This window comes from Rhinichthys klamathensis, unplaced genomic scaffold (assembly GCF_029890125.1).
Source record: "Rhinichthys klamathensis goyatoka isolate OS25496 unplaced genomic scaffold, OSU_Roscu_1.1 h1tg000069l_1, whole genome shotgun sequence".
NCBI classification, from domain to species: Eukaryota; Metazoa; Chordata; class Actinopteri; order Cypriniformes; family Leuciscidae; genus Rhinichthys; species Rhinichthys klamathensis.
The window spans coordinates 2,496,820-2,521,750 of record NW_026606612.1 but is presented as its reverse complement, the minus strand read 5'-3'; the positions used below and the strand labels follow the sequence as shown (position 1 = coordinate 2,521,750).

Here is a 24,931-nt window from a genome sequence, read left to right as displayed (position 1 = left end):
TACACGTGACTACACTTTCATCTTAAAGCATAATCAGGTTAAGATTTGCATGTAAAATGCAGTGGATCCATGTAAAACCTATAGTATCTCATTTCTATCAGAATGAAGATAAGGTAGCTACCTATAAAAGTAGACTTAGAAGACAGCTATCTAGTTAGCTAGCTTCTGGAGCAGAGCCATAGTACATTTTGAAGGCAGAAGAGTAAGAACACTAGACCCGTCTAATATGCTGCCCATACAGAGATGCCATCCTCTCATGCAGACATTTAAAGGACGCTTGTCTTTTGATCTGAGATTCCTACAAAGCAAAGTGAGGTCTTGATGTTTCATCTGACACATGATCTGCTCTCTGCTCTCTTCATCTCTGACTTTGTAACCTGAGCGTTTAATGTTAGCATCCTGCATACAGATTAAAGCTATCCTGCATGGAATACGAAACAAACATATCTATGAATATGCTCACTAATCAAGCATCAGGTTTTCTTTGCCTCTTTCTTTCTTTCTGTTCAACCCACATGTTCTTTCACTAAGAGGAAAGACTGCCAAGCAACTCTATGAAGAAAACTCATTACCTGAATATGATCCAGACAATCATTATGCTATAGGGGTGGGTAGGAACTAAATCTTAACACTATATGAAGTTTCATATGACATTGTTTTATATTATCCCTGGAAACCCTGAAAAGGTTTCTATATCACATTTTCTATAACTTATGTCATAGTCATTTCTTGACACTTCACAACTTTTTTTTGTCACAATTACAATTTAAATGGTTGGTTGACACATCAAAACTATCACATTCTATAGCCTACATTAGAGGTCACGTGAAAAATATCCCATTATTGTTAATTTACAAACATCATAAATGTGATGTTTGGATTGGCTAAGGATTGTATTTGCTATAATCGCTTTTGTTACATGCCAAGTCAAATCACCTTTATTTATACTATATAGTGCTTTATACACTACAGATTTAATACAGAAGCAGCTTTAGAATAATGAACAGGAAAATAATTATGAATGATGCAAACAGAATTCAGTTCTGCTTTAAAGCAGCTCTAAAAAAAACATTATTGACATCAATGACAATAGTGTCATTGTTCACCTGAAGTCAGTTCAGTGTTGGTTCAGTTCAATAACTGTGTAAAGGTCATCAATTCAGCTATAAAGCAGCTCTGAAGAAAACAGTGATGTCATCATCCAGCTCAGTTCAGTTCTCATCCAATAGTGTCAGTGCAGTCAAGTTTTATATTCAAGTCAATATTGCTGAATATTAAGTGTCCCCCAACTAAGGAAGCCAAATGTGACAGTGGCAAGGAACCCAAACTCCATCAGGGGACAGAAACTAACAAAAAAATGTGTTTATGATTCCAGGCTGCATCACAAGACAGATTTTGGATTGATATCATAATTATTCAGAACATCAAATCAAGTTTGTAATGTTTTTTGCCTTCTTATTTCAGGTCACATTTACATCATAAACAACAGCTGCATCAATAATTGTGTGCAAAATTCTGCTACTCTAAAACAGACAATGCAAATGAAATTTTAATACCAATGGATGAGTGCTGAAAATAACATAGATACAGAATTATTCAGAAATATACCATTTTTGCTTTTTACAGAGTATGTTAGACAAAACAAAAGTTCTGTTGAGACTTATGGCATTTAACTTCTTACTCAACTATTAAATCAAGCCCTATTCTACTGAAACAGTGTAACTTGTGATTGGGAAATACAAAGACTGGACCTCTGAACATTTTGAATACCACTGGTATATACGCTCATGTCGACAAGCCCTATATCGAGCGTACGCAACCACCATCATCTATATCCAGCCTTTCCCAAGTGAACTATCTGACAACAACACAGCTGAAGAGGGGGATCAGCTGCAAGATCAATGTGCATGCAGCTTTCAGGTTAGCAGTAGGAAGCAAATCTCCGTAAAAACCGATGAAGGACGGCAACAAATTGTTTAGTTAAACTCCGCTATCACCAGGAAAAAGCAATCAGAAGACCCTGCCAGTCAATTCCAGAGAGAAATTATCAAGACAGAGATCATAAATCAGCTGTTGGAAGCGAAAGGAAAAGTAGAAACAACAGTTAAGTATCATATAGACAGGAAGGGATGGCTTGGAAGAGAGCAAAGAATTTATGAGAGAGGAAGAGGAATGTATAAAGTATAAAAAGAGAGTTATAAGGATAAACAGATCAAAAATGAAAGATGTATGAGAGAGAGCGATAGAAATGCTATGGTTACAAGGTACAGTAGCTTTAAAACCACCTCTGCTTGGTTTCAATCAATGTTATAAAGGCCACAGAAAAGAGTCTCCAAACTCCAATCAAATACCTGTTCTAAGGGACAAATGTCGACCATGTCAATAAACAGAGCATTAAAGCAAGCACAGAGGAGTGAAACTAGCAGGGCAGATAAACACACTTCAATTAAACAAATGTAATTCTAAGCCTTAAGATAAGATTAATAAGATACACAATTCTCAATCGGCGAATACATGTACATGTCACGCTGCTAGTTTTCCGCATTAAAGACCAACCGTGAGTGAGACTGTTAGCGCTGATGGAATCTAACGCTCGATGGAATCAGCTCAGCATATCTGAAGTGAATGAATTTACATTTCATCAAAAAGATTGTCAAACGGAGGAGAACGAAACGGATAAACATCCACCCACTGTTCCCTGGATACAAAGCGTGTGCTGTGTTATTTGGAGAGAGTGCAAGAAAAGTTCCTGGGTTAGAGTTCGTTGAGGTAGAGGTCAATGCCACGCTACGCTCCTGTATGATCATGACAAGAAAGTAACTCAGGTGTCCGCTCCTCCATTGAGTTGGTCTAATTTTTCTTTCCTTCTGTGAAATATATTTGAGTGAAATGGCTTCTTGAACAAGAAATGTATTTTGATGAATGATTATGAGGGCACATTAATTAAAAACTAATAATGTGCACAGATAAATCATTTAAAATAATCACTGCCATATAATTAAAAAAATAATAATACTTGTCTATTTTGATTTCATTGTGACTTTTAAAGCCTGATGCTAAAGAATGTCTCTTTGGAGAGAGGTTGAGGTCCTATATCTACAATTCAGGATGACAACTTTTTTTCTGCAGCAAAGCAAGAAGGTATTGTTTTACAATTGGATTGTCACAGAAGGCTGTCTCCATAAGCTTTAAATATGCCTGGTGGGTGGAGGTGTTGAGAGGGTGTAAACCACTCCAGTTAGAATTGGATCTGTGAAAATTAGAAAAGTTGCTGGTATTGTTGGGAGTAAAACGTGCAACCTATGCTATTTATTGCCCACTGGCAATTGATACCAAGCTAAACTAGCAAATTTACTAATATATTATACTAATGATTGAGCTTAAGGTTCAAGGAACAGTTCAATGAAGATCAACAGTTCAGTGAATTTCTTTTCTTCCAACTTTCTACCAACATTCTTCAAAATATCTTCCTTTGTGTTCAGCAGAAGAAAGAAATTCACACAGGTTTGGAACAACTTGAGGGTAAGTAAATGATGACAGAATTTGTATTTTGAAGTGAGCTATTCCTTTAATTGTGCAGGTCTCAAAAATGTTTCCCAAACAGCTATGAGATAAATGTGAGAGCAAATTGAGACTTTTATTTGTGCTTCTCAGATTTGTATCCCAAGAAAAATAATCCCATCTCATCTTCTAGAGTTTCAGAGTGGATCTTACATTTACATTTATTCATTTAGCAGACGCTTTTATCCAAAGAGATTTACAAATGAGAACAATAGAAGCAGTTAAACTAACAGTAGAACAACAGTATGCAAGTGCTATGACCGCTCTCAGTTTAATCTAACGTAGTACATGTAAAAAATTTGACATTTTTTAAATAAAAAAATAGAATAGAAGAGAAAGTGTTAGTATCACTGGATCAAGTGCTGCCGAAAAAGATGCGTCTTTAGCCGTTTCTTGAAAGTGGCTACGGACTCAGCAGCTCTGGTTGAGTTAGGCAGATCATTCCACCAGCAGGGAACAGTCATGGTAAAGGTCCGAGAAAGAGATAATCTTAACATCTCAAATGGCATTCGGAATTGCCAAGATACCAAAGTCAGCAATTTAAAGTCAGAGATTCTAGTATGATATCAAACACTTCTCATCAAATTCTTGCAAGTCAAATTATCTGAGCTATTGGGTATCCACATTAATCCACATAATTTGATGCATTAATATGTAAACAAGATCCACAGCCATTAATATCTTCAAGTGTGAGTTTTAAATAATGCTACTGCTTTTGAGCTACATCTCATCTTTTAAAGCCACCTGCTTGCCTCATTCCATTTCCCCTGGGAAGCTGTCCAGATTTTTCACCAATGACTTTCAATATGTGTCTCTTCACAAGAAAGGATATGCAAAAATATCACCCGATGTTACTCAAACCCAATAATGTACAAGCAGAGATATAATGAAATACATAAAACATGTTGCAGTTTTCATCAAGAGCTTGTTCTCGGAATGCTCAGATCTAACTTCAGAATAGCATTCAGACTTGAAAAAAAATACATTATTCAAAATTTCTTTGCTTTCACAATTTCACTGTAATTTACATCATGGACTTTGGAGAACAGCTAACATCATTCAATGCAAAGGATTCACGTAGAAAATCCAATCAAGCAAACATCAAACAAGCACTTGAGGCCGGTGACCAAAAAAAAAAAAATGGTGTACCTTCTGGAAATGGTACTGCACATATGGAATCTCATTGACTGTCAATCATATTTCAAAAGTGCGTTTGAACGGCAAGGCCGATTTCTCCTAAAAGCAACTCTGGGCTTCTCATATTGTAGTATGAATCATGTTTTCCCTAATTCATTACATGCTTAAAAAATACTCCCTGAGATTCCATACAAAAATTCACCAGCTCACCTTGGACCTGAATAATAATTTATTTGTGTATTACAGTTATGGACGAACAAAATTAAGTCTGATTCGTTTTAGTAAAATGATTAAATTGGAGAGTTAATAAAAATGAACCTAAAATAAATAAAATAAAATAAAAATAAAATAAAAATAAAATAAAATAAAATAAAATAAAATAAAATAAAATAAAATATTTAGAGAGTTAATAAAAATTAAGTAAAAATATATATTATTTTTTTTACTTTTTTAATAAAAAAGTAAAAATACAAAAATAGCGTAAATAAATAATCAATCAAGATCAATTCATTTTAGTGAACTGATTTAATCAAATACTATATAAACAAACCTGTTAAAATAAAATAGTTCCAGACACTGATTATCTATAATAAACATCAAGGACTGTAAAAGGCATACAATGTATTTGATGCCACACAGAATGTTCTGTTAGGAAAACACAAGAACATATCACATAACATGTAGGATTTAGTGGAGTAGTGTCTAAAGTAAGGGGTGTCTAAAGCCAGACGGGTGAAATATAACAAAACTGGTGATAAAGATTGTGTCAAAATGGAGACTTCAACAGATCCTTTCTGCTTGGAGCAATGCCAGAATGTGTGACCATGAATGTGTTCCATGAACTATATCCTGTGTGTTACATGCAGTACCTGCGGCATGTGCACACACTTGTCTTATGTGATTCTATCAGAAGCTGTGAGCTCTATTCCACTGTCAACCACATAATAACACTTGCAAAAGCTCAGACTCGCAACTGTGGCACAGCTGCTCCAAAACTCCTTACGATTTAACATAATCAAAATGCACTTTCACAATCACCAGCTGGAAACCTTTCAGATGTAAAAAAAATGTCAGGACACTAGGCCTAATTCAATGCCATGCGAATCTAAACTGCACTGCATATTTTTTCGTCTGCCTTTGTACACTTGATACAGTGTGAGCTGGAGAGCGAGGCCTGACCACATCTAAGTTGACGCTGAAATAATGGAATCAAGTAGGAAATATGCATCTCTAATAAAGCACTTGAAGCCTGTCAGGGAGCACTTACAGCATGTAAGGAAAAATGAGTGACAGTGCAGCTAGAAAAGAGTTTTGGTTGGTGATTTTCTTCCATTTCCTTTTACTTTGGTAGCACTTCATAGACTGTGGACAAATTCTTGCCAGTTTGAAGGTTATATAAGCCTTATTTAGTTTAAATGCATTGACATTGTTTAAGAAAAATGCTGTTCTCTGTACAGACCAACACAAGCCCTTTTCCACAGACATCATCAATCCTCTCAGAAAAAATATCCTCCAAATCAACTGGAGAAACAATCCCACTTCCCTCACCACAAACACGGTCACACGAGGGGATTTGGAAAGATAAAAAGCTTTCGTTTCCACTCTGTTCGTTCACTTCCTCACATAATCTATGGAGAGAGAGAGAGAGAGTTTTTTTTTTTGTGCAGTAATATTTAACAAACCTTGAACTGCAGGGAAGGAATGACACTTGCTAACAAACCATAAAGTTCTAGATGTTTCAATAAAGCATTCCTTCTTTAGAACAGGGTCAATGAACTCTATCACATTTCTGAGGAACTACTCATTAAAACCAAGATGCTTCAGAAAATTACTTGCACTAACAACATGAACAAGGCAAACATCATCTACACACGCAATTAACTGGAAAAAAAACAACAACAAAAAAATTGTTTTTCTCTTCTATCTGTTAATACACTTCACCTTTAAAGCATATATTTAATTGTAGTTTTTAGTTTTTTAGTTCATTGAACAACACATTTAACTGGTATAATCAAGCAAGGCAAGACTATCAAACAGCTCTAGAGTAGTACTGTCTCGGCATCAAAAAATAGTGACTTTTTTAATGGTTCTTTAGAGGATTTTAAAAAAAAAAACAATCAAAATTCACAAAAGAGTGAAGCTGAGCTCAGGGCCCTAATTTAGTCTTGATCGTAGACATATTTTACATAGAAAGAACAGATCTATGAGTGTGAGGAACATTTTGGAGTACAATTTCTGTGTATTTCTTACCAAAAGAGATTCATGAATCATTAAGAGATTTTTTGCAGTTTTTTTTTTTTATAGCACTGAGACTATTTTGCCAGCCAGAGTTAATGTGATGAATTACAAACTCTAAGAGGGAAAAACACTGATGGAAAGACTTTGGTTTGAGGGCATGAGTGACAGGTTGGTTGAACCTATGATCTTTTGGTCTGGCCTGTTAAAGAGTCCATGAAATCAAGTTTTGTTTCTTATGGTCATTGTCTTTCAGCTTTTTAAGGTTATCTATATGCTAGTGTAATTGACCGTTCGCAAAAGCCACGCCCCCTAGTTATTGTTACTACGCCCGTCAAACAAATGGTCAAACACGACCAGCGCGAAAGATTCCCATGACGGAAAGAGGTATACCCGTGCGTGTCAGTGACCTTTTTTTGGAGCAATACTCAGCGATATCCTCCAGATCGAGGCAAAAGGGGTTACATTATGCAGTGGAGGGATATATTCAAAATATAAAAATACACAATGAAAGAGACACGACTACTATCGAGGCGAATGCTTACATACCGGTCTCAAGCGAAATCTGAGAAACCACATGACCTGTACCTCAAATGCAACCAGCACAGTCTTGAAGAAGATTTTATAAGCTGGTTCAGTGGCTAATTGTTTGGAGTTAGAAATAAATAACTCGCGCTGCATATTTAGTAATTTTGCCTCAGATACATTCACTTTAACAAGCAGGTTGTTCATTACCACGGCAACCGCTTGCATGTCATGCTGAATGTGATTTTCGTGTTTAAAAAGTAACTATACATATGAGACGGAAAGATGCAGATAACCATACATTATTAAGGTTATTTCTATTCGTTACGATATTGATATATGAACTGATGTTGTCAAGTAACGTTAAGCTTCATGCTTTCCCCGTTGCGAGCGTGCACTCCTGTAAACTGTAGCTACGGGTGCTGCACTGTTGACTGCTGCTCATTTTCCCCGAGAATATCATGTTAACAACAACCCTTTAGAAAACGTAATTCCTTTGTGGATCCTCTTGATCTGCTTTCTCCATGTTTCTTTGACTAATCTCAGTGTCTCGCGAGTTAACCATGTTCGACACATTTAACTGGGAGTGGGGCCGTCCACACTGTTTTATAATAATAATAATAATAATAATTCATTACATTTATATAGCGCTTTTCTAGGCACTCAAAGCGCTTCACATGGAAGGGGGAATCTCCTCAACCACCACCAATGTGCAGCATCCACCTGGATGATGCGACGGCAGCCATAGTGCGCCAGAACGCCCACCACACACCAGCTTACTGGTGGAGAGGAGACAGAGTGATGAAGCCAATCAGTGTATATATATATATGGGGATGATTAGGAGGCCATGATGGACAGAGGCCACTGGGCAAATTTGGCCAGGATGCCGGGGTTACACCCCTACTCTTTCGAAAGACATCCTGGGATTTTTAATGACCACAGAGAGTCAGGACCTCGGTTTAACGTCTCATCCGAAGGACGGTGCTCTTTGACAGTATAGTGTCCCCGTCACTGGGGCTTTAGGACCCACACAGACCACAGGGTGAGCGCCCCCTGCTGGCCTCACTAACACCTCTTCCAGCAGCAACCTGGTTTTCTCAGAAGGTCTCCCATCCAGGTACTAACCAGGCTCAGCCCTGCTTAGCTTCAGTGGGCAACCAGTCTTTATCCATTGTAGGCACCGCTCACGTTGTGTTTTCGGCGTTGGAAACGGAAAGAACACAACTCCTCCAGACAATCTCTCGGGGTATCTAGTGTCCGATTTACAAACGCCGTGGGCGCACCACTTCACCATCTTGCTTGGAGTCAATGTTTGACGGACAATGGCCGTTTTGTGGGAGGGGCCTGCGAACGGTCAATTGTAGTCATTGACAAGAATTGAAGTTTTTAGAAGACATCTGTCACGTAAAGTTGAGAAGGAAGATGAAGGAGGTGAGGAAACAGATAGCTTACCACTTAAAGATACTTATTTAATTTAACACAATAAAACAAAGAAGGCTAATCTAAACGAGGAAACGAAAGAAAGGAAAAAAGAAGCAGAAATGCAACAGCTTACATGGATAGGGTAAGACAACACCGAACAAAGAACTGAACAAATTGAGGGCTTAAATACAAGCGGTAATGAGCAACTCAACAAGAACCAGGTGTGTAACATAATCTGCAACATATGAAAACAAGGAAGGTAAACTAATAAATAACCAGAACATTGACAAAGAAAACCATGACAAGAAATTAAACAGAAGACAAGGAAACTAAACATGACAAGGCTGTGATAACATTTTAAAAATCTATTATGTTTCACCATTTGCATTGTTGAACAAGATGAATCTCTTAAATGAGCCAATTCTATATAGACTGTAATGTTAGTTTGGGTTTCTTGCATCAAACGTACTTAAACTGAAAATGAAAAATTACCATTAGATTAGTAACCTTAAATGAATCTTAAATGCATTATCTGTTAAGCATTGAATGCCCCCCGTTATTAATAAATATGTTGACTTTAGCGGAATCAAATCATATTTTTTGATAAAAAGATTTAGTGCACATTTATAATCCATGTGGCCATCCCACGAAGGCGCAGTATAACTGCGCTTACATTGGAATCTTAAATCCATAGGGCATTGCTCAATCAGTGAGTCACAAATCCCTGGTGTCCAGTCCAGTCCACACCCTGATGGGCCAGTTTCTCCTCATCCGTCAATGGAGTCACGACCTTGACTCGTTGCCAGTCTACACCAAATGGTCGCATTTTAAATGACTTTAAAAATTCAGCATTTCAACAGCCCGAGCTCATCGTCTGACGTTAAGCTTCTGCTTTCTGCAACATGATTTAAGCGGCACCTCAGCTGAATATGCTGAACTATTGTTTGAATTAGAGACAGCCATAAATCAAAATGCCTGGATACATTTACCTCAGGACAGAGATACTGTAGTGAAATGAGGGGAAAGAAGAGCCAGAAAAAACTGCACAAACACCAGAAATCAAGTACTACAACAAGCCTCTTAGTCCTCTGGCCTCTTCTAAGCAGTTTCCTTAAATAAAAGTGGAATACATTGAGACCAGGGTGCAAAATTCACCAAAAGGCTGTCAAGGCACCGTTTTTGTACACTGAGCTCATGAACACGAACACACTCAGCTAGAGTTTCTCCATTTGGGTTGCTGAATCCCAGACAAAGATGAGCCCCTTAAATGGGACAATTCTACACTTTAGTAGCTTTTTTTGTCTCCTAAGTCCATTTATAAAGTTAATAAAGGAGTCTTGCATTAGAAGCACTTGCAAATATATATATATAAAAAACCTCAACAACTTAGGTCAAATACTTAAAAGGGACTACAGTAAAAAAACAACCCATACATACAGAGTTTAAGCCTATATTAAGAGTGAAGTTATGCAGAAGGTTAACATTATATATTACTGACACACAATAGAGATTAGAGCTCTACAGTTTATGTGCATAGGAGACATCATTTGTTCTTTGAAATAGTAATGTACCCGATGCATTTATCAAAACTGACTTACAGAAGTCTTAACCCTGGAGCTTTCTTTGCTGAAAGGTACATTAAATGGCTTAAGACTTAACCCTTGACTAATTTGATTATTAATACATATTGTATGGTTGAAATGTGTTCATACGGTGACATTTGATTTGTAAAGTTGTTAAGATCTCTTCTAAACTTATGGGCGACAAAAAATGAGACAAATATGAGACCACCAGAGTCTCTAGCTAAGGAGAAAAACCTGAGTACAGTGTGTGATGTTGTTGAGATCTCTTCTAAAACTTTAAAGGAGACCATTGTGAGAGTGTTAGAGTTTTTGTCTCAGGAGACAAGTGTTAGAAGCAGGAGACTTTAGCCAAAGTCTTCATTTGATGTTAAAGTAACCTAATTTTTGTCTAGGAGAAACATTTGAGATGTTAAAGAGATCTCATTTTTGATTTTCTTTCCTCTGGGATGAAGCCATGTGAAGGCCTCATGGACACCTCAACAAACTCGTCTCCATACCGGCGTGATGACTCCGACCTCCAACCAGATGAAACTGGATAAATATTGAGAATGTTCTGATCCAATCTGACTTCTGACCTGTAATGTTGCCTGAAGCATAATCATACACTGTTCCTTCGTTGGCCAGAGGAGATCTGGCCCCCGACTGAGCCTGGTTTCTTCCAAGGTTTCTTTCTCCATTCTGTCACCTGACGGAGTTTTGGTTCCTTGCCACTGTTGCCTTGGCTTTTGGCTTGCTTAGTTGGGGACATTTAATATTCAACAATATTATTGATCTGCCTTACTTCAGGTGGACGATGACTCAATTTTCTTCTAGAAACAAACTTTGTTGTATTATTTCCATGTTATCACTGTGAAGCTGCTTTGATACAATCTGTATTGTAAAAAGCGCTATATAAATGAAGGTGACTTGGCTTGACTAAGTAGCTGGTTTATTTACAGATATCCTCCTGAGATCCTAATAGAGTAAGTGAGTGGAGAAACGAAGCCTAATTTTTAGCTGGGATGCCAATTCCAAATAAAGTATTAACGCCATGTTAAGAATCCATTAGCATTTCCATGATTGCTCATGCCATTATGTGACAGAACAATGGGAAAGCCTTAGGCAAACAACTTTGGGGAGTTGTCATATTGTGCTGAGGAGTGTGCGAGAGAGAGAGAGAGAGAGAGAGAGAGAGAGAAACAACGAGGAAAAGAAAGGGAGTGTATAGCAAGGGTCGGGAGATGAAAGCTGAGCTCTAAATTCCACAAAAGCTGTAAATTGGCAGTATCAATCAGTCTCTCACCCAGAGAGCAAATGTTTTTATCCGCTTGTTTATCTGAAATCAAACTCTTTTTTCTCCGGCTGCATCTTATGTTCTGAGCTATTACATGCTTCCTGTACAACATATTGCAAGGAATGACTGAACAACCTATATTTGTCATTGTAGTGAGTTGAGTGATATCTAGGGCTCTATGATTTCCACAATGTCTAAAACGCAGATGAAATTGAGTATTCTCGTCTTAAAAACTGAATTTATTGTATAGCGTGGAATGTCACAGAATTTGGCAAAATTTTGCTGAATAAATCAAAAGTAGGGGTGAACACTTAACAAAATCACGACTAGTGAACATTAAACTACAAAAAATACTATTTAAGTCTGCATGTTATGTGTGTCTCTGTCTGAATGAATGGCGCAGTTTCGTGCACTACACATATTCAAGCACACATGACGCTTGTAGTGTATGAACATGAACCACACAGAATCGCAAAGGTCTTCACTAAAACCTTTTTCCTTGTAATGTTTTAACTGCTGTTTCTTTTTAAGGTAGACAATAAGATCTGTCCAGGGACAATGGATGAAAAATAGCCTTTTGGCTAACTCTGGTACATTTGCAGTAATGCTAATTAATGTACACTGTCCCTGTCAAATAAATTAATAAAATATAAAATATAAACCTACCAAAATAATTTGGTTTAACTTAAATTTTGGATCAAATATACTAATGTTTTAAAGTTGAATAAAGTTATGCTAAACGTTCCCCGCTTCCACCTTCTTCACTAAGCCTTGAACGTTGTTACAAAATAATTTTGGAAAAATAAAAGGATTTCATGAGGCCCTAGATATCCAATTACACCAGCACTTCCTGACAATCTTGACTAGCCAATTATCCATTAAGCAAAAATAAATCTAAAACGGCACAAACGTAATAAAAACAAATATCCCAAATAATCAAAATCCAAATTAAGTCCTTTAGGATAAAGGGTACTCAATGTGTATATATAAAATGCTTCCCTCTGTAAAAGGAGTTACCACACCTTATATGTATTTTTACCTGTTTAATTCCTAAATAGCAAACTATTTAGACAAACTGTGTTTAAATAGATTGAAGTGAACAGCAACAGGATTTTTCTGGCCATTTAACCATATATTACATCTGTGTTCTGCAATCTGTGTTTTTAAACTTTGCTGCGTTTTACAGACCACAAGGGCACTTGTTAGTCAACCTTCATGATTCCACCTATTACCAATTGACTATTCCTTTATGATCCCTCTTATTATTGGCTATTAATACCATGATTATGAGTTAGCACAGAATGTTCAGAAACCCCCAGGGCAATGGTATTTCTGCAATCACCCCCTTCCACATCAAAGCAGGCAATTCACATAATAGTCAGACAGACTGTTGGCCTCATATTCTAACATTTTTCCAACCTAGCTTTGAAAATTCAGCTTCGGGGCATTTAGATCCAGACAACTGGACTGTCTGTCCTCAGAGCTGTGCATGGTAAATGGCATCTCTGTGAGAGGTCAAGGTACATCATTAGATCAAAGCATGTGTGAGTGAATGCAGAAGAGAAAAAGGACATACCTGGATTTTTATTACAACGTCTATGGATGCTAATTTATTCAACGCTATCTCACGACCAATTCGTACGAGTGATTAAAAGGTGGCTAATTCGTACTAAGTCATACGACCTCACTCGTACGAATTCGTACGATTTGTCTAAACCCACGTGATGGGTAGGTTTAGGGGCGGAGTCAGGGGTAGCCGGTCATTCGTACGAATTCATACGAATTTGGTAACTCGTAAAATATGTACGAATTAGCAAAAATCGTACGAATTTGTATGAGTGAGGTCATATGAATTAGTACGAATTAGCCACCTCGTAAAATTCGTACGAATTGCCGTGAGATCGGGCTGAATTTATTTGGTCTAAATCATTTTACACCAAACAAGTTGGCATCCAAGTTTACCGTCACAAGGTGTTTAGTACAGGACATGATTGTAAATCCCCAAATATTACAGTGTGTGTATGAACTAGAGCCTTCCCCCACCCCCCATTTTCTCTCACAGAATAAGCAAAGGGGAGCTGTCTATAATTTAATGTATAGAGAGGTCATGCCCGGCATCTGCACTCAGCCATAAAAGCTGCGAAAAGAAAAATGCTCCAGGTCTGCTTTTAATGGGAAGTTTTTATGGGAAGACATGATTTTGGTTTATGAGATCTAACACTTCATTCAGGCAACTTATTCCCTGAGAAAAACATAAAAACCATAAAACAGTGGTTTAAAAACAAATAATTGCTCAGAATATAGCAAATACTACTTAAGGGGAAATGTAATTTTCCATCAGACATTAACAATCTCTGCTTTTTTGAAGGGAAAAAGTCTGTACACCACCTTTCAAAAGTTTGGGGTTGATAAGTTTTATTAATTAATTTGACTGTTTGTTTGCTTACTTATTTAGTAAGATAGTTTTGTTTTGTTTGAGCCTCTTATGCTCACCAAGGGTGAATGCATTAGATTAAAAATGCAGTAAAAACAGTAATATTGTGAAATATTATTAAAATTTAAATAGCTGATTTCTATTTTTATTATTGTAAATTTTATTTATTCCTGTGATGGCAAAGCTGAGTTTTCAGCAGCCATTACTCCAGTCTTCAGTGTCATCAGAAATCATTTTGATTGGCTGATTTTATACTCAAGAACCATTTTTTGATGAACAGAAAGTTCAAAAGAAAAGCATTTACTTGAAACAGAAATGTTCTGTAACAATTTAAAAGTCCTTACTGTAACTTTTGATCACTTGAATGCCTCCTTATTGAATAAAAGTATTAATGTATTATACCTATAGCTATATTGCTAGTCCAAAACCTTTGAGCGGTTGTTTAAGTTGACCTTCTTAGTACATGGTGACTAAGCTACCAGTAAAACTTGACTGAATTTGTTTCTCATGATATATCCAATGACAAAACAAGGCGGCTTTGAAGAGATTCTAATTTGAGATAGCTCTGGTTCGTTTATCATTTTGCTCACTGCATAATTCCCATAGTTCCAGTTGTGTTTTTAATGACTTTACTATTATTTAAATGAGGCAAATAAGTTGTGTTCAAACATTTGACTGATGGTATGAAAGTCCAAGAAGTTTGCTTGTTTGTTCATTTGCAAACTTTGCTTAGTATTTTAAGCCAAACAAACCCTAGATATACCCTAGACACGAGTAAACAAAGAAAAACCAAGTCTAAAATGAGATTCCTGGTGTGAGCTCTGGACTTCAGGAAACTGAACGATGTAATATCCAGCATCATCAACCTATATTCAGCCTTCACTGCTCTGACAAAGCCTTAGAACAGTTGTCTACACTGTCCAGCAATCAGCCAATACAAGGAAGACTTCAAACACGCCATTAATGACATTATGATCATCACTGATGTACAGTAAGTTAATTTTGAATACTAAGGGCCCTAGCATACACCTGGCGCAATGCAGTACCAGGCGCAGTTATAATTTTCTCGTCCTGCGCCACCTTGTTTAAATAGCAAATGCATTTGCCTCATTTGTGTGCCCATGGTCTGAAAATGAGGTGTCTTCAGGCACATTGTTGCGCGTTGCTATTTTGCGCGTGTACACTTTGTCCCGTAGATGGTCTGCTCGTGCGCTTTAACCTCGTGCACGAGCAGATCCGTTTCCTTACTAGAGAGGCGTTCAGTTTTTCCGCTTGCAAATTCCACCATGTAAATAGCGAATCCGCCATGTCGAGAGCGCAACTGGCTTTTAAAGGGAATGGGAGACTCTGATTGGTTTATTGCACATTACGCCCAAAACACACCCATTACTCATTAAGACAACCCTTTTAGCCCATTTTAGAACACCCGCCAACCATTTTTCCCATCGGTAAACTAGCAAAAGTGGATTCGGACACGCCATAAGAGCACTTGCCCCGTGCGCTTTAGACCCTTTAGACCATGCGCTTAGATAGAGCCCTAAATATTGGTTTAATGAGGCTCATCAGGACATTTTGACAATTATAAAGCTATCTAGTGACAGACCAATAAATTGCTTAATGTTTTGAGATTAGCAACCAAAAAACCATGCCCACTTGGACAATTAACACTTACTCACTTCCATATCAGTTGGAACTAATGTTTAAAGCCAGTTTAGAACTATAATGATAATGGCACAGAGAAACAATATCGTAGGAATCTCAGAATTATGTATTTACAGCTGATGAATAATAAAAACATTTACAGCCAATCAGAATCCATCCTGCTTTAAAGAGCTCGAGCATTTAAAGCAGACGAAAAAACCGCAGCATGCTTATCATAAACAGAACTATAATGTGTGTTGGTGTGGACACCAATATAGTTATCATTCTTGGTGTGAACAGGCTTTAACACAACCCAAAAGACATGGCACAGCTAAGGCTAACATTATCAACAATAACCAAGTTTCTCAATAGAATTTGTAGGTTAATCAACCGGACCTGAAAATAAGAAACGGCCAGCATTGTAAATCTAACAGGACATTACCTGTGTGACCAGTGGCTCCAACAACCTCTCCACAGTCAGTGTGCGAATCTCAAGACTCTTGGGGTCCCATTTTAGCAAGACTGGGGACGTAGCACTCGTCATGTTTACTGTGGAAAGAAAGGAGATTAGAGAAAAAGAGAGTAGTGAATTTTTGAAAGGATGAAAGAGATGTTAAAAACAGAGAATGACAGATTAATAGGACGATAAAAGGAAAAGGTGCAGACATCACAGACTCGGTTATCAGTTTCATGCTTCATGACTTTCTTAACAAAATCAAAGGCCGGTGAGTCTGCCGCACATCTATTATTAAAACAGAAACGCTTCTCCGTTGAAAAGACTTTAAATGTTGCACATCCATCACGCTAAAATTGAGACTATAAAAGATTCAGATGACACATTATATCAGAGGCTAATGACTTCAGAATGAGTCTTAATGTGGGATCCAGACATTGTTTTGCAAGTCAGACTGCATTATCTCACTTTTAATGGAAAAAACCAGCCCGTTCTCATCCCAAGGCGTCATCTAACTGACGCTTTTGACCATGCGTCAACATGCCGACGCACATGGTACCCCTTAAGCGTCAATGTGAGACGCGCCTCCTAGTGGTCTAACCCTAACCCTACCCCAGACCTAAACCTACCCATAACGGAAGCGTCATCTAACTGACGCTAAAGGGTGCCATGTGCGTCGGATTTAGACGCATGGTCAAAAGCGTCAGTTAGATGACGCCCGAGGATGAGCGTCTCATATTGACGCTTAAGGGGTACCATGTGCGTCGGCATGTTGACGCATGGTCAAAAGTGTCAGTTAGATGACGCCTTGGGATGAGAATGTGTTGAAAAAACACACAGAGAGACTAAAGTGATCAAATTATATATTAACCATGAAGTGATCTAAATTTCTCAAATATTAATCATGAACCTAAAATATAGTTGCAAAGTTCTCAAACTTCACAAACTTTACCTTTAATTTGGTATCTGAGTTTACTAAAAAATTACATAACCTTTGGTATAATACTTGAAGATGTACACATCCCGTTTTTATTGAATAATGTTTAATTTAAGGAATTGCTGTCGCCCACCAAACTTTACACTTTCAAAACAACAGAAATATAGCAACATGAGCAGAAAATACTGCAGCACTGAAAAGGGTAACGTATTTAAAAGAGCTAACGTTCCGTTTACATAGGCTACTGTTCACATTTATAGTATCTTGCCAAGACAGGCATTTTGAGATTGCCACAGTGTTTCTGTGAAGAGCGAGATTGCACTCTTCATGATAACTTATTTAAGTGTGGCCATCAGCCACCCTGCTAGAATCAGCTACTGAAAAAAAAACGATTTTAGAGAACCACTACTCAAAAACTAGAATCCCACCAACCATGACATCTTAGGTTAGAGAGTATTGACTTTCATTTGGTAGTGGGGATCCTGTAACGTAGGCATTTTCAATCATATTGTCATTCATGAGAGCACTGGCCTAGATTCCCTCCTGCATCTTTAGATCCTGCAAACAGATACTCATTACAAAAAACATATGCACGTAGGAAGCCCAGCTCCAGGCCCTTTGAACACTGGTAATGTAAGCAGGTGGTTCCTGATTAAGGTAGACATCTGAGGTACAGGATCAGGCCTGTGTAGCAGGAGGGAGAAAAGTTTACCTGACTGAGGGGAAACTTAAGAGAAAAAAAGCCTTCAAGCTGCGAGGGAATGTGGAAGAAAGAGTGTGAGACAGTTTGCGATTTCCCCAGAAGCAACTTTTACACATAGTTGTTCTTTATGTTCTTTATATTTGAGAGTTCCATTTCGCCTCCGTTACAGAATTGTTCTGAATACCAATGCATACCAACGTTCATAAATCGGTATGTTTGAAGTAATCTTTAGAGTGAATGAATAATTCTTGATCACTTCTGTAAGTGTACTTTTTTTTAAGATTGTGTCCTGCTTTCATGGCTTCGTAGATAATTATACTTACGTAAAACAGCATTCGAATGCCAATTATGAAGGACCATTTCAATGCATGACTTACTGAATGAACATTGCATGAGCAGTGTTATATATTTATATATTATTATTATTATTAATAATTAGATTTTATTTTTAGAATTTCAGTTTTCATTTACATTTTTTTTATTAATATTTTAATTGTTAGCAATATCATTAGTTTGTTTTTTATTTCTATTTATCTTTCATTTATATGTATTCTAGTTTTAGTTTATGTAATTTTAGTACTTCAACAAACTTATTTATTTTCCAGTTAGTTGCCAAAGCAACATTTCAAATATTTTATGTAATTTTATTCTATTATTTCAGCTTTATTTCAGTTCTGGAGTCAGTTCAGATGGAAGAACATGAAATATTGTGATAAAGCAAGATATGAAATTACACAAAAGGATCGCCTTACGTCATTTGAAAAGTACTTTAAAGTGAAAATATGACAGATATAATGATGTGCTGAACAAGGGACAATTTAGGAATTCTTTTCTTTCTTTCCTTTTTCTCTTTAGGGGTTTCATAAAGATTGTGTTCAACTACGTGCCAGAATAGTGTCACATGATTAAGAACAGATAAGCATGTATTATTTTCCCAATACTGGCAACAAGCAAGTTGGCTTGAACTGTTTTCATTAACCCTTGTGTTATGTTGCGGGTCAATTTGACCCGTTTCGATTTTCAAGTTGTTGGAAATACTGGTTAACCTTTGTTTTTTGTCTTGATATTTTGTGACTTTTTCTCATTTATCATGATGAACATGCATGCAAAGTTTCAACATGCTGATGTGTTTTGACATATACAAACAAAATTACTGTTACGTTCGTGATGTTCGCGGGTCAATTTGACCCTCATAGACAGCCATTCAAAAGCAACTGTACAGACACAAAATAAAAACATTTATCTTCTGTATGTAAGGACACTTCAACTCCAGTTCTAACGTGCAAGTGCATCTAAAAGTGCTCTAACCCTAACCAAACACACTTGAAAAAGCTAAAATTACAGTGTTCAGAATTATTTGCAAATTACAGATGAAAATCTTTGTCAGACACAGATAGTAAAATAAGCTCTCATTTCAATATTCAAAATATCTAAAATACCTAGCAGCTTTTAACCAAAACTTTTATGTAGGATTTTCAAAGGCAGCTTCACAGAGCCAAAAAATAAATAAAAAACATTTATTTGATTATGTTTTTGTTATGTTTGGTTTCTCACTTCCCGGTGAGTGAATAATGAAACTAGGAAAATAGGTCTTAGGAAACTAGGGAAAGTTAATTTAGGAAAATGAAAAAATTTCATTATACAGATTTTTTTTTTTTGTTCAGTTACGATGTTCAAAGCATAAAATGTAAAAAAAAAAAAAAAAAAAGTAAAAAAATATATATGCAAAAAAAATCAGTATACTGTTTATTTTCCAATTTTGTCAAAACAAAACTGTTTTAAAAAAATGTTTTAAAAACATTTTCATAAATCATATTTTCAGATATAATGTTTTTGTAATGTTTGACAAATGTTGATATTAAAAGTTTACAGTTTGTATCTAAATCTTTGTTGTTTTTCATAGTGTGATTTTTGAGGAATTGTATTGAATCCAATTAGGGTCAATTTGACCCGGTCCATAAGGGGTGTACACAGAAATCGAACAGAACACAAGGGATAAAAATGACACAATTGAACAGTCTGGTGTGAGAAGAATCAGCATGAGATCAAACCATCATCCACTGTATGCTCCAGTCACAGTTCCTCACTTGTCAGTGAGCATCACCATTCTTTTGTGCTCAAACTGTTTCGTATTTCCTCTTTTCTGATGTAGCTGTCAGTGAATCCTCAAGAGAGGATCCCGACAGTCTCAGTCGCTGTGTCAAACACCCCCTAAAGTGTCAAACACACACTCCAGAGTCCTACACAACAGACTTAACAGCGATTAAACCACACGTTTGATACCTCTCCTGCTCAGTTTTACACCGATTTTACACCTTGAAATTGGTGTAACCATTCACACTTCACCACTTAAAAATAAAGTGGGTCAGTGGGTCTTTGCAGCAACAAAAACCCTCTTCTTATCAAGAACCATATTTCACTATGCAGGGTTCTATGCAGTTCCTTGGAGATGAAAAAGTATTTGATGTTTATAGACATAATGATGACTTGGTTTCTGGGTCCTTTGGCGAGTTGCGAACCAAAAATGAATCGCAGGTCTGTTCTGATAAGGTCACAGACAGTAGAGATGAAAACTATGCTAAATGGCAAAAAAAAAGAAAGAAGCTTTTTAAAGGGATAAATCACTTCCCATATTTTGTGTTGCACACTGGTGAACAAAATGATGAGGGAAAAAACATCTTAAAGGGATAGTTCACCCCAAAATGAAAATTCTGTCAGTAATTACGCACCCTCATGTTGTTCTAACCCCGTAAGACTTTTGTTCATCTTCAGAACACAAATTAAGATATTTTTGATTAAATCTGAGAGCTGGATCACTCCTCCATAGGCTTCTTAAGGGATTGAAACTGGCCGGCCCAGAAAAGTTAAAGACATCGTTAAAATAGTCCAAGTGACTACAGTGCCTACAGTTTATCAAGCGACGAGAATACTTTTTGTGCGCAGAATCAAACAAAAATAACGACTTTATTCAACTATTCATTTCCTGTGGGCCGTGAAATTTCACGTAGTGAAACTGCGCAAAGCTTCTGTGTTGCACGTCACACGTAGGCTCACTATTGGCCGACGCTGGTCATGTGTGTGATGCGTGTGACGTACAACCTAGAAGCTTTGCGCAGTTACACTACGTGAAATCTCGAGTTACACTACTCATGTCGTTCCAAACCCATAAGACATCTTCAGAATGTGTTTCATCTTCGGAACACAAATGAAAATATTTTTTATGAAATCCGAGAGCTTTCAGACCCCTCCATAGACAACAACTTTCAAGGCCCAGAAAGGTAAAAAAGACATCGTTAAAGTAGTCCATGTGACTCCAGTAGTTCAATGTAATGAAGCGACGAGAATACTTTTTGTGCACCAAAAACAAAAAAAATAGTGTTATTTTTTTCTTTGTTTTTCAGGCACAAAAATGATTCTCGTCGCTTCATAACATTACTTCAATTGAACCACTGTAGTCACATGGACTAATTTAACAATGTCTTTACTACCTTTCTGAGCCTTGAAAGTGGTTGTTGCCTTGCTGTCTGACGGGTCAGAAAGCTCTCGGATTTCATCAAAAATGTCTTTACTTGTGTTCCGAAGATGAACGAAGTTCTCACGGGTTTGGAACGACATGAGGGTGAGTAATTAATGACATAATTTTCATTACGGGGTGAACTATCCCTTTAAATATGCACTACACGTCATGTAATATCCTAAACAGTATCGAAAACATAAAAAAGTCTCTAAAGCATGATTTCACAACATGGTCATTTTGCACATGATTTTTATTTTTGCTGACTAAAATGTTACTTTCATTGACTTGAGTAATACATAATCAAAAACAAAAACAAAACTGTAAAATATAAAACACTGCATGTTATGTAAATAACGTTGGTCCTGTGCAGTTCATGGTAATATTAATCGATTTCAGTTTTTGGTTAAACAATTCAGGTACTGTTTTGGTCACCATCTGATGTTCAATGGAAAATGTGGGTAAACAACAAAACTACTTAAGTATCACCGCTTTAATGCCCTAGATTGGTTTTCTAGAACTAGATAAAATAAAATAAAATAAACTTTCTCTTATACCATCAGGTTTAGCAGTTCACTCTAAGAAAACCGAAAAGGACTTCACATTTATTTGTAGGAAAGAAAAAGGTCTATTTTCACAGTGAGCTGACCAGTATATCACACAGCCATCTCCAGAAAAGCACGCCGGAAGGAAGCTGTGCAAGATCTATTTCAGTTCCATTATCACCGAATAATGCTTCAATTATCCTGCGGAAATGGTAACAGGAATAATTACACTATTTGTGCCTGGTTGCCAGGATGATAATAACAGCAGTCATAACGAGGAGAGCATAATGGCAGAAATGCTACACTTTCACACATGCAATTTCTACACAGTGGAGTCAGGACGGGTCAGCAAGCTTTCATATGGAGGAAGAGCCGTGTTAACTGAGAGACTGCCACAAAGACAAGGAAATCTTTACCGCTGATGTGACAACACATGCTTTTGATGTTGTTATTTCAAGAAAAAAATGTGTTAACTGTATTATCAGAAATAAAGAATGAAGTCATATAAAGATATTCTATTGTGACAGATGAGTAAAATATTACATAGACACAGACATTACAAAAAAAAGGCTTAAGAAGCCAATATATTGGTTGTTGTGTTTTTTGTATCATTAAATATAAGCCATTTATAATAACTTCACATAATAACTTATAATAAGTTCACAGCAATCCGTTTAGAAATCAAATCAATATGGCTTGAATCGGAAAATATCCTTTTCGCGGATTTTACGTATGGGTTAGGGGGCATGATTAATTGCATTTGCATTTATTAAAAAAAATTTAAATCACACTAGATTAACGGATCAAATTAACAACCCTCACATAAATAGTAATAATCGTCTGGGATGTAAACCTGTGATGCCGTGTGACACTTAAACAGTAGAGAGGATTAGAGACAGCTCAATCAGGCTCATCGTGACCCCATCACACACATAGCAGACTAAAGCCAGCACAGCCATTTTTGACCTCTTTTATTCACTCCAACTCCTTACGCTGACCTCAATATGCCGATGCTAATATCTTTTGAGAAATGTGTAAGATATGAAATTGAATGAAACTATGACGTTACCAACTTTGTGTGCATTTGAGAAAACGAGGACACTGGATCACTGAAAATATCAACGGGAGGCTGATTCTGTTTTGCATATTCCTGCCTCGCATCCTAAATTTAAACCCTGAGCCTAAACTTCTTTGCAGCCCGTTCCCAGAGATCCTGCCCTAGAGTGGTGAAGATTAAAGCTTAGATTAACCCACACTAAATATCAGACAAGCAAAACATCCATTGCCCACAAACACACACCCCTCCAGTGTTCCAGCCATTAAACCTCCCCAAATAAATCTTCTGTATTTCTAATGCAAAGAAGAAAAAAGAATACAATTTAGCCTTTTTTTTTTACTGATCTGGTGCCAGCTTCTCTCCCACAACTCAAAGTATATTGACTGAAGTTCTCATTGTCAGACAGTCTATAGTTTCAGGTCAGCTTTTCTTAGATAGTGAAATTTTACAAGTAGAAGAAAAACATTAACATCCATTTATTTTACAGAACAGTAAATCTGCAATACTAATATTTATGGTTGTCTTAATTTCTTTGCTATCCATAGCTATTATTTTGGTGAAAACTGCAGTGAGAAGCTTTCATTTGTTGCCAATAGATTTACAAATGATTCTCATTTTAAAATTTGGGAAGATGTTGAGCAGCATTTACTGCAAACGAGTCGCTCCATGTCACTTAAAACACCCATTATCATGGGCTGCTTGCTTGTAACACAGTGGCATGCTTCAATCTGAAACACGCAAAACATCAGACAATATATTTCCGTAATTAAAATGCAACAACTGACAAATTCATATACTAGCCAATAATAATTTTTACTCGCATTCGGTGCTTGCCGAGTGTTCTTATTGCTAAAATGCTAAATATGTCCCGCACACAGCAGCTAAATGGCACCACTAGCTCTTGCAGTGCTGTCGGTACATTTAAGGCCCCAATATACTCACAGCAAACTTCTTTTTTAATCCTCGTTTAGGGGTAAAAAGTGTTTTTTCAGTGGTATACTGTAACCTTCTCTCCATAGAGGTGTGCAGTACGCTTTCCTTAAAACAGAAGAAATGAACTGGAGAAAATGTCCTCGTCAAAGAAAGCAGAGCCCCAGAGCACACCTATCACCAGGGACTCAATGGTAGTTCAAAGATGTTTACCAGCAAGAGCAAACTTTTTTGGAAAGTTCACTTTGGCAAGCGGTTTTGTACAGAGCCCCACACATGACATGCAGGGGAAAAACATTGTACTCATTTATTCCCTCATTTTGATTTAAAACAAGGCCCAGATATAGTAAAATGAGGGAATTAATTAAGCTATACCGTGCATAAGATTTAGTAAAACGAGGGAACGAATTAGTAAAATCATGCAGACTGTCACAAGGATGAAGATGAAGGAGAGTTCAAATATAAACAAAATGGTTTCTATAAACAAAATGGTTCTGGTTAACGAAAACAAACTCAGGTAATCCACAACGACGAAGAGAAAGTAACAGCATGTGTAACATGCACACACAAACAACAACCGACAAACACAGAGTGAAGGTGAGGAGCTTAAATACAAAGTGATAATAAGGAGACGACGAACAGGTGTGATGATCTAATCTGAGTGTCCATGATAACTGATGAGTGGCGGGAAAATCAAACAAAGGAACACGTGATGAATGAAAACAAACTGAAAGTCCATGAAAGTGAGGCTATGTTTACACGGAAACGATCTGAAGAGAAAACGCAAAAGTGGCGTTGTGTTATCACTTTTTATTCTGCGTTTAGACGAGCGTTATGGTTGGGAAATCCGCGTCCATATGGTGACGCAAAAATGTGTGAAATTCGATGTAGTATGCACTCCAGGCGGCTAGGTGGCAATGTGAAGCACTGCCACACAACAACACCAATATCTTAGAATATTTTGTACAACTGCTGAAAA

General features: G+C 37.0%; 1 protein-coding gene across 1 annotated transcript in view; it reads right to left on the bottom strand.

The window, feature by feature from the left end:
* The window catches only part of ctnna2 (catenin (cadherin-associated protein), alpha 2), a 263,231-nt gene that overhangs the window by 208,009 nt on the left and 30,291 nt on the right, over positions 1-24,931 (bottom strand). Inside the window, exon 2 of the mRNA XM_056250514.1 lies at positions 16,255-16,363. Coding sequence (XP_056106489.1) covers positions 16,255-16,356 — 102 coding nt within the window. The 5' untranslated portion in view covers positions 16,357-16,363. The remainder of the gene's footprint in view (positions 1-16,254; positions 16,364-24,931) is intronic.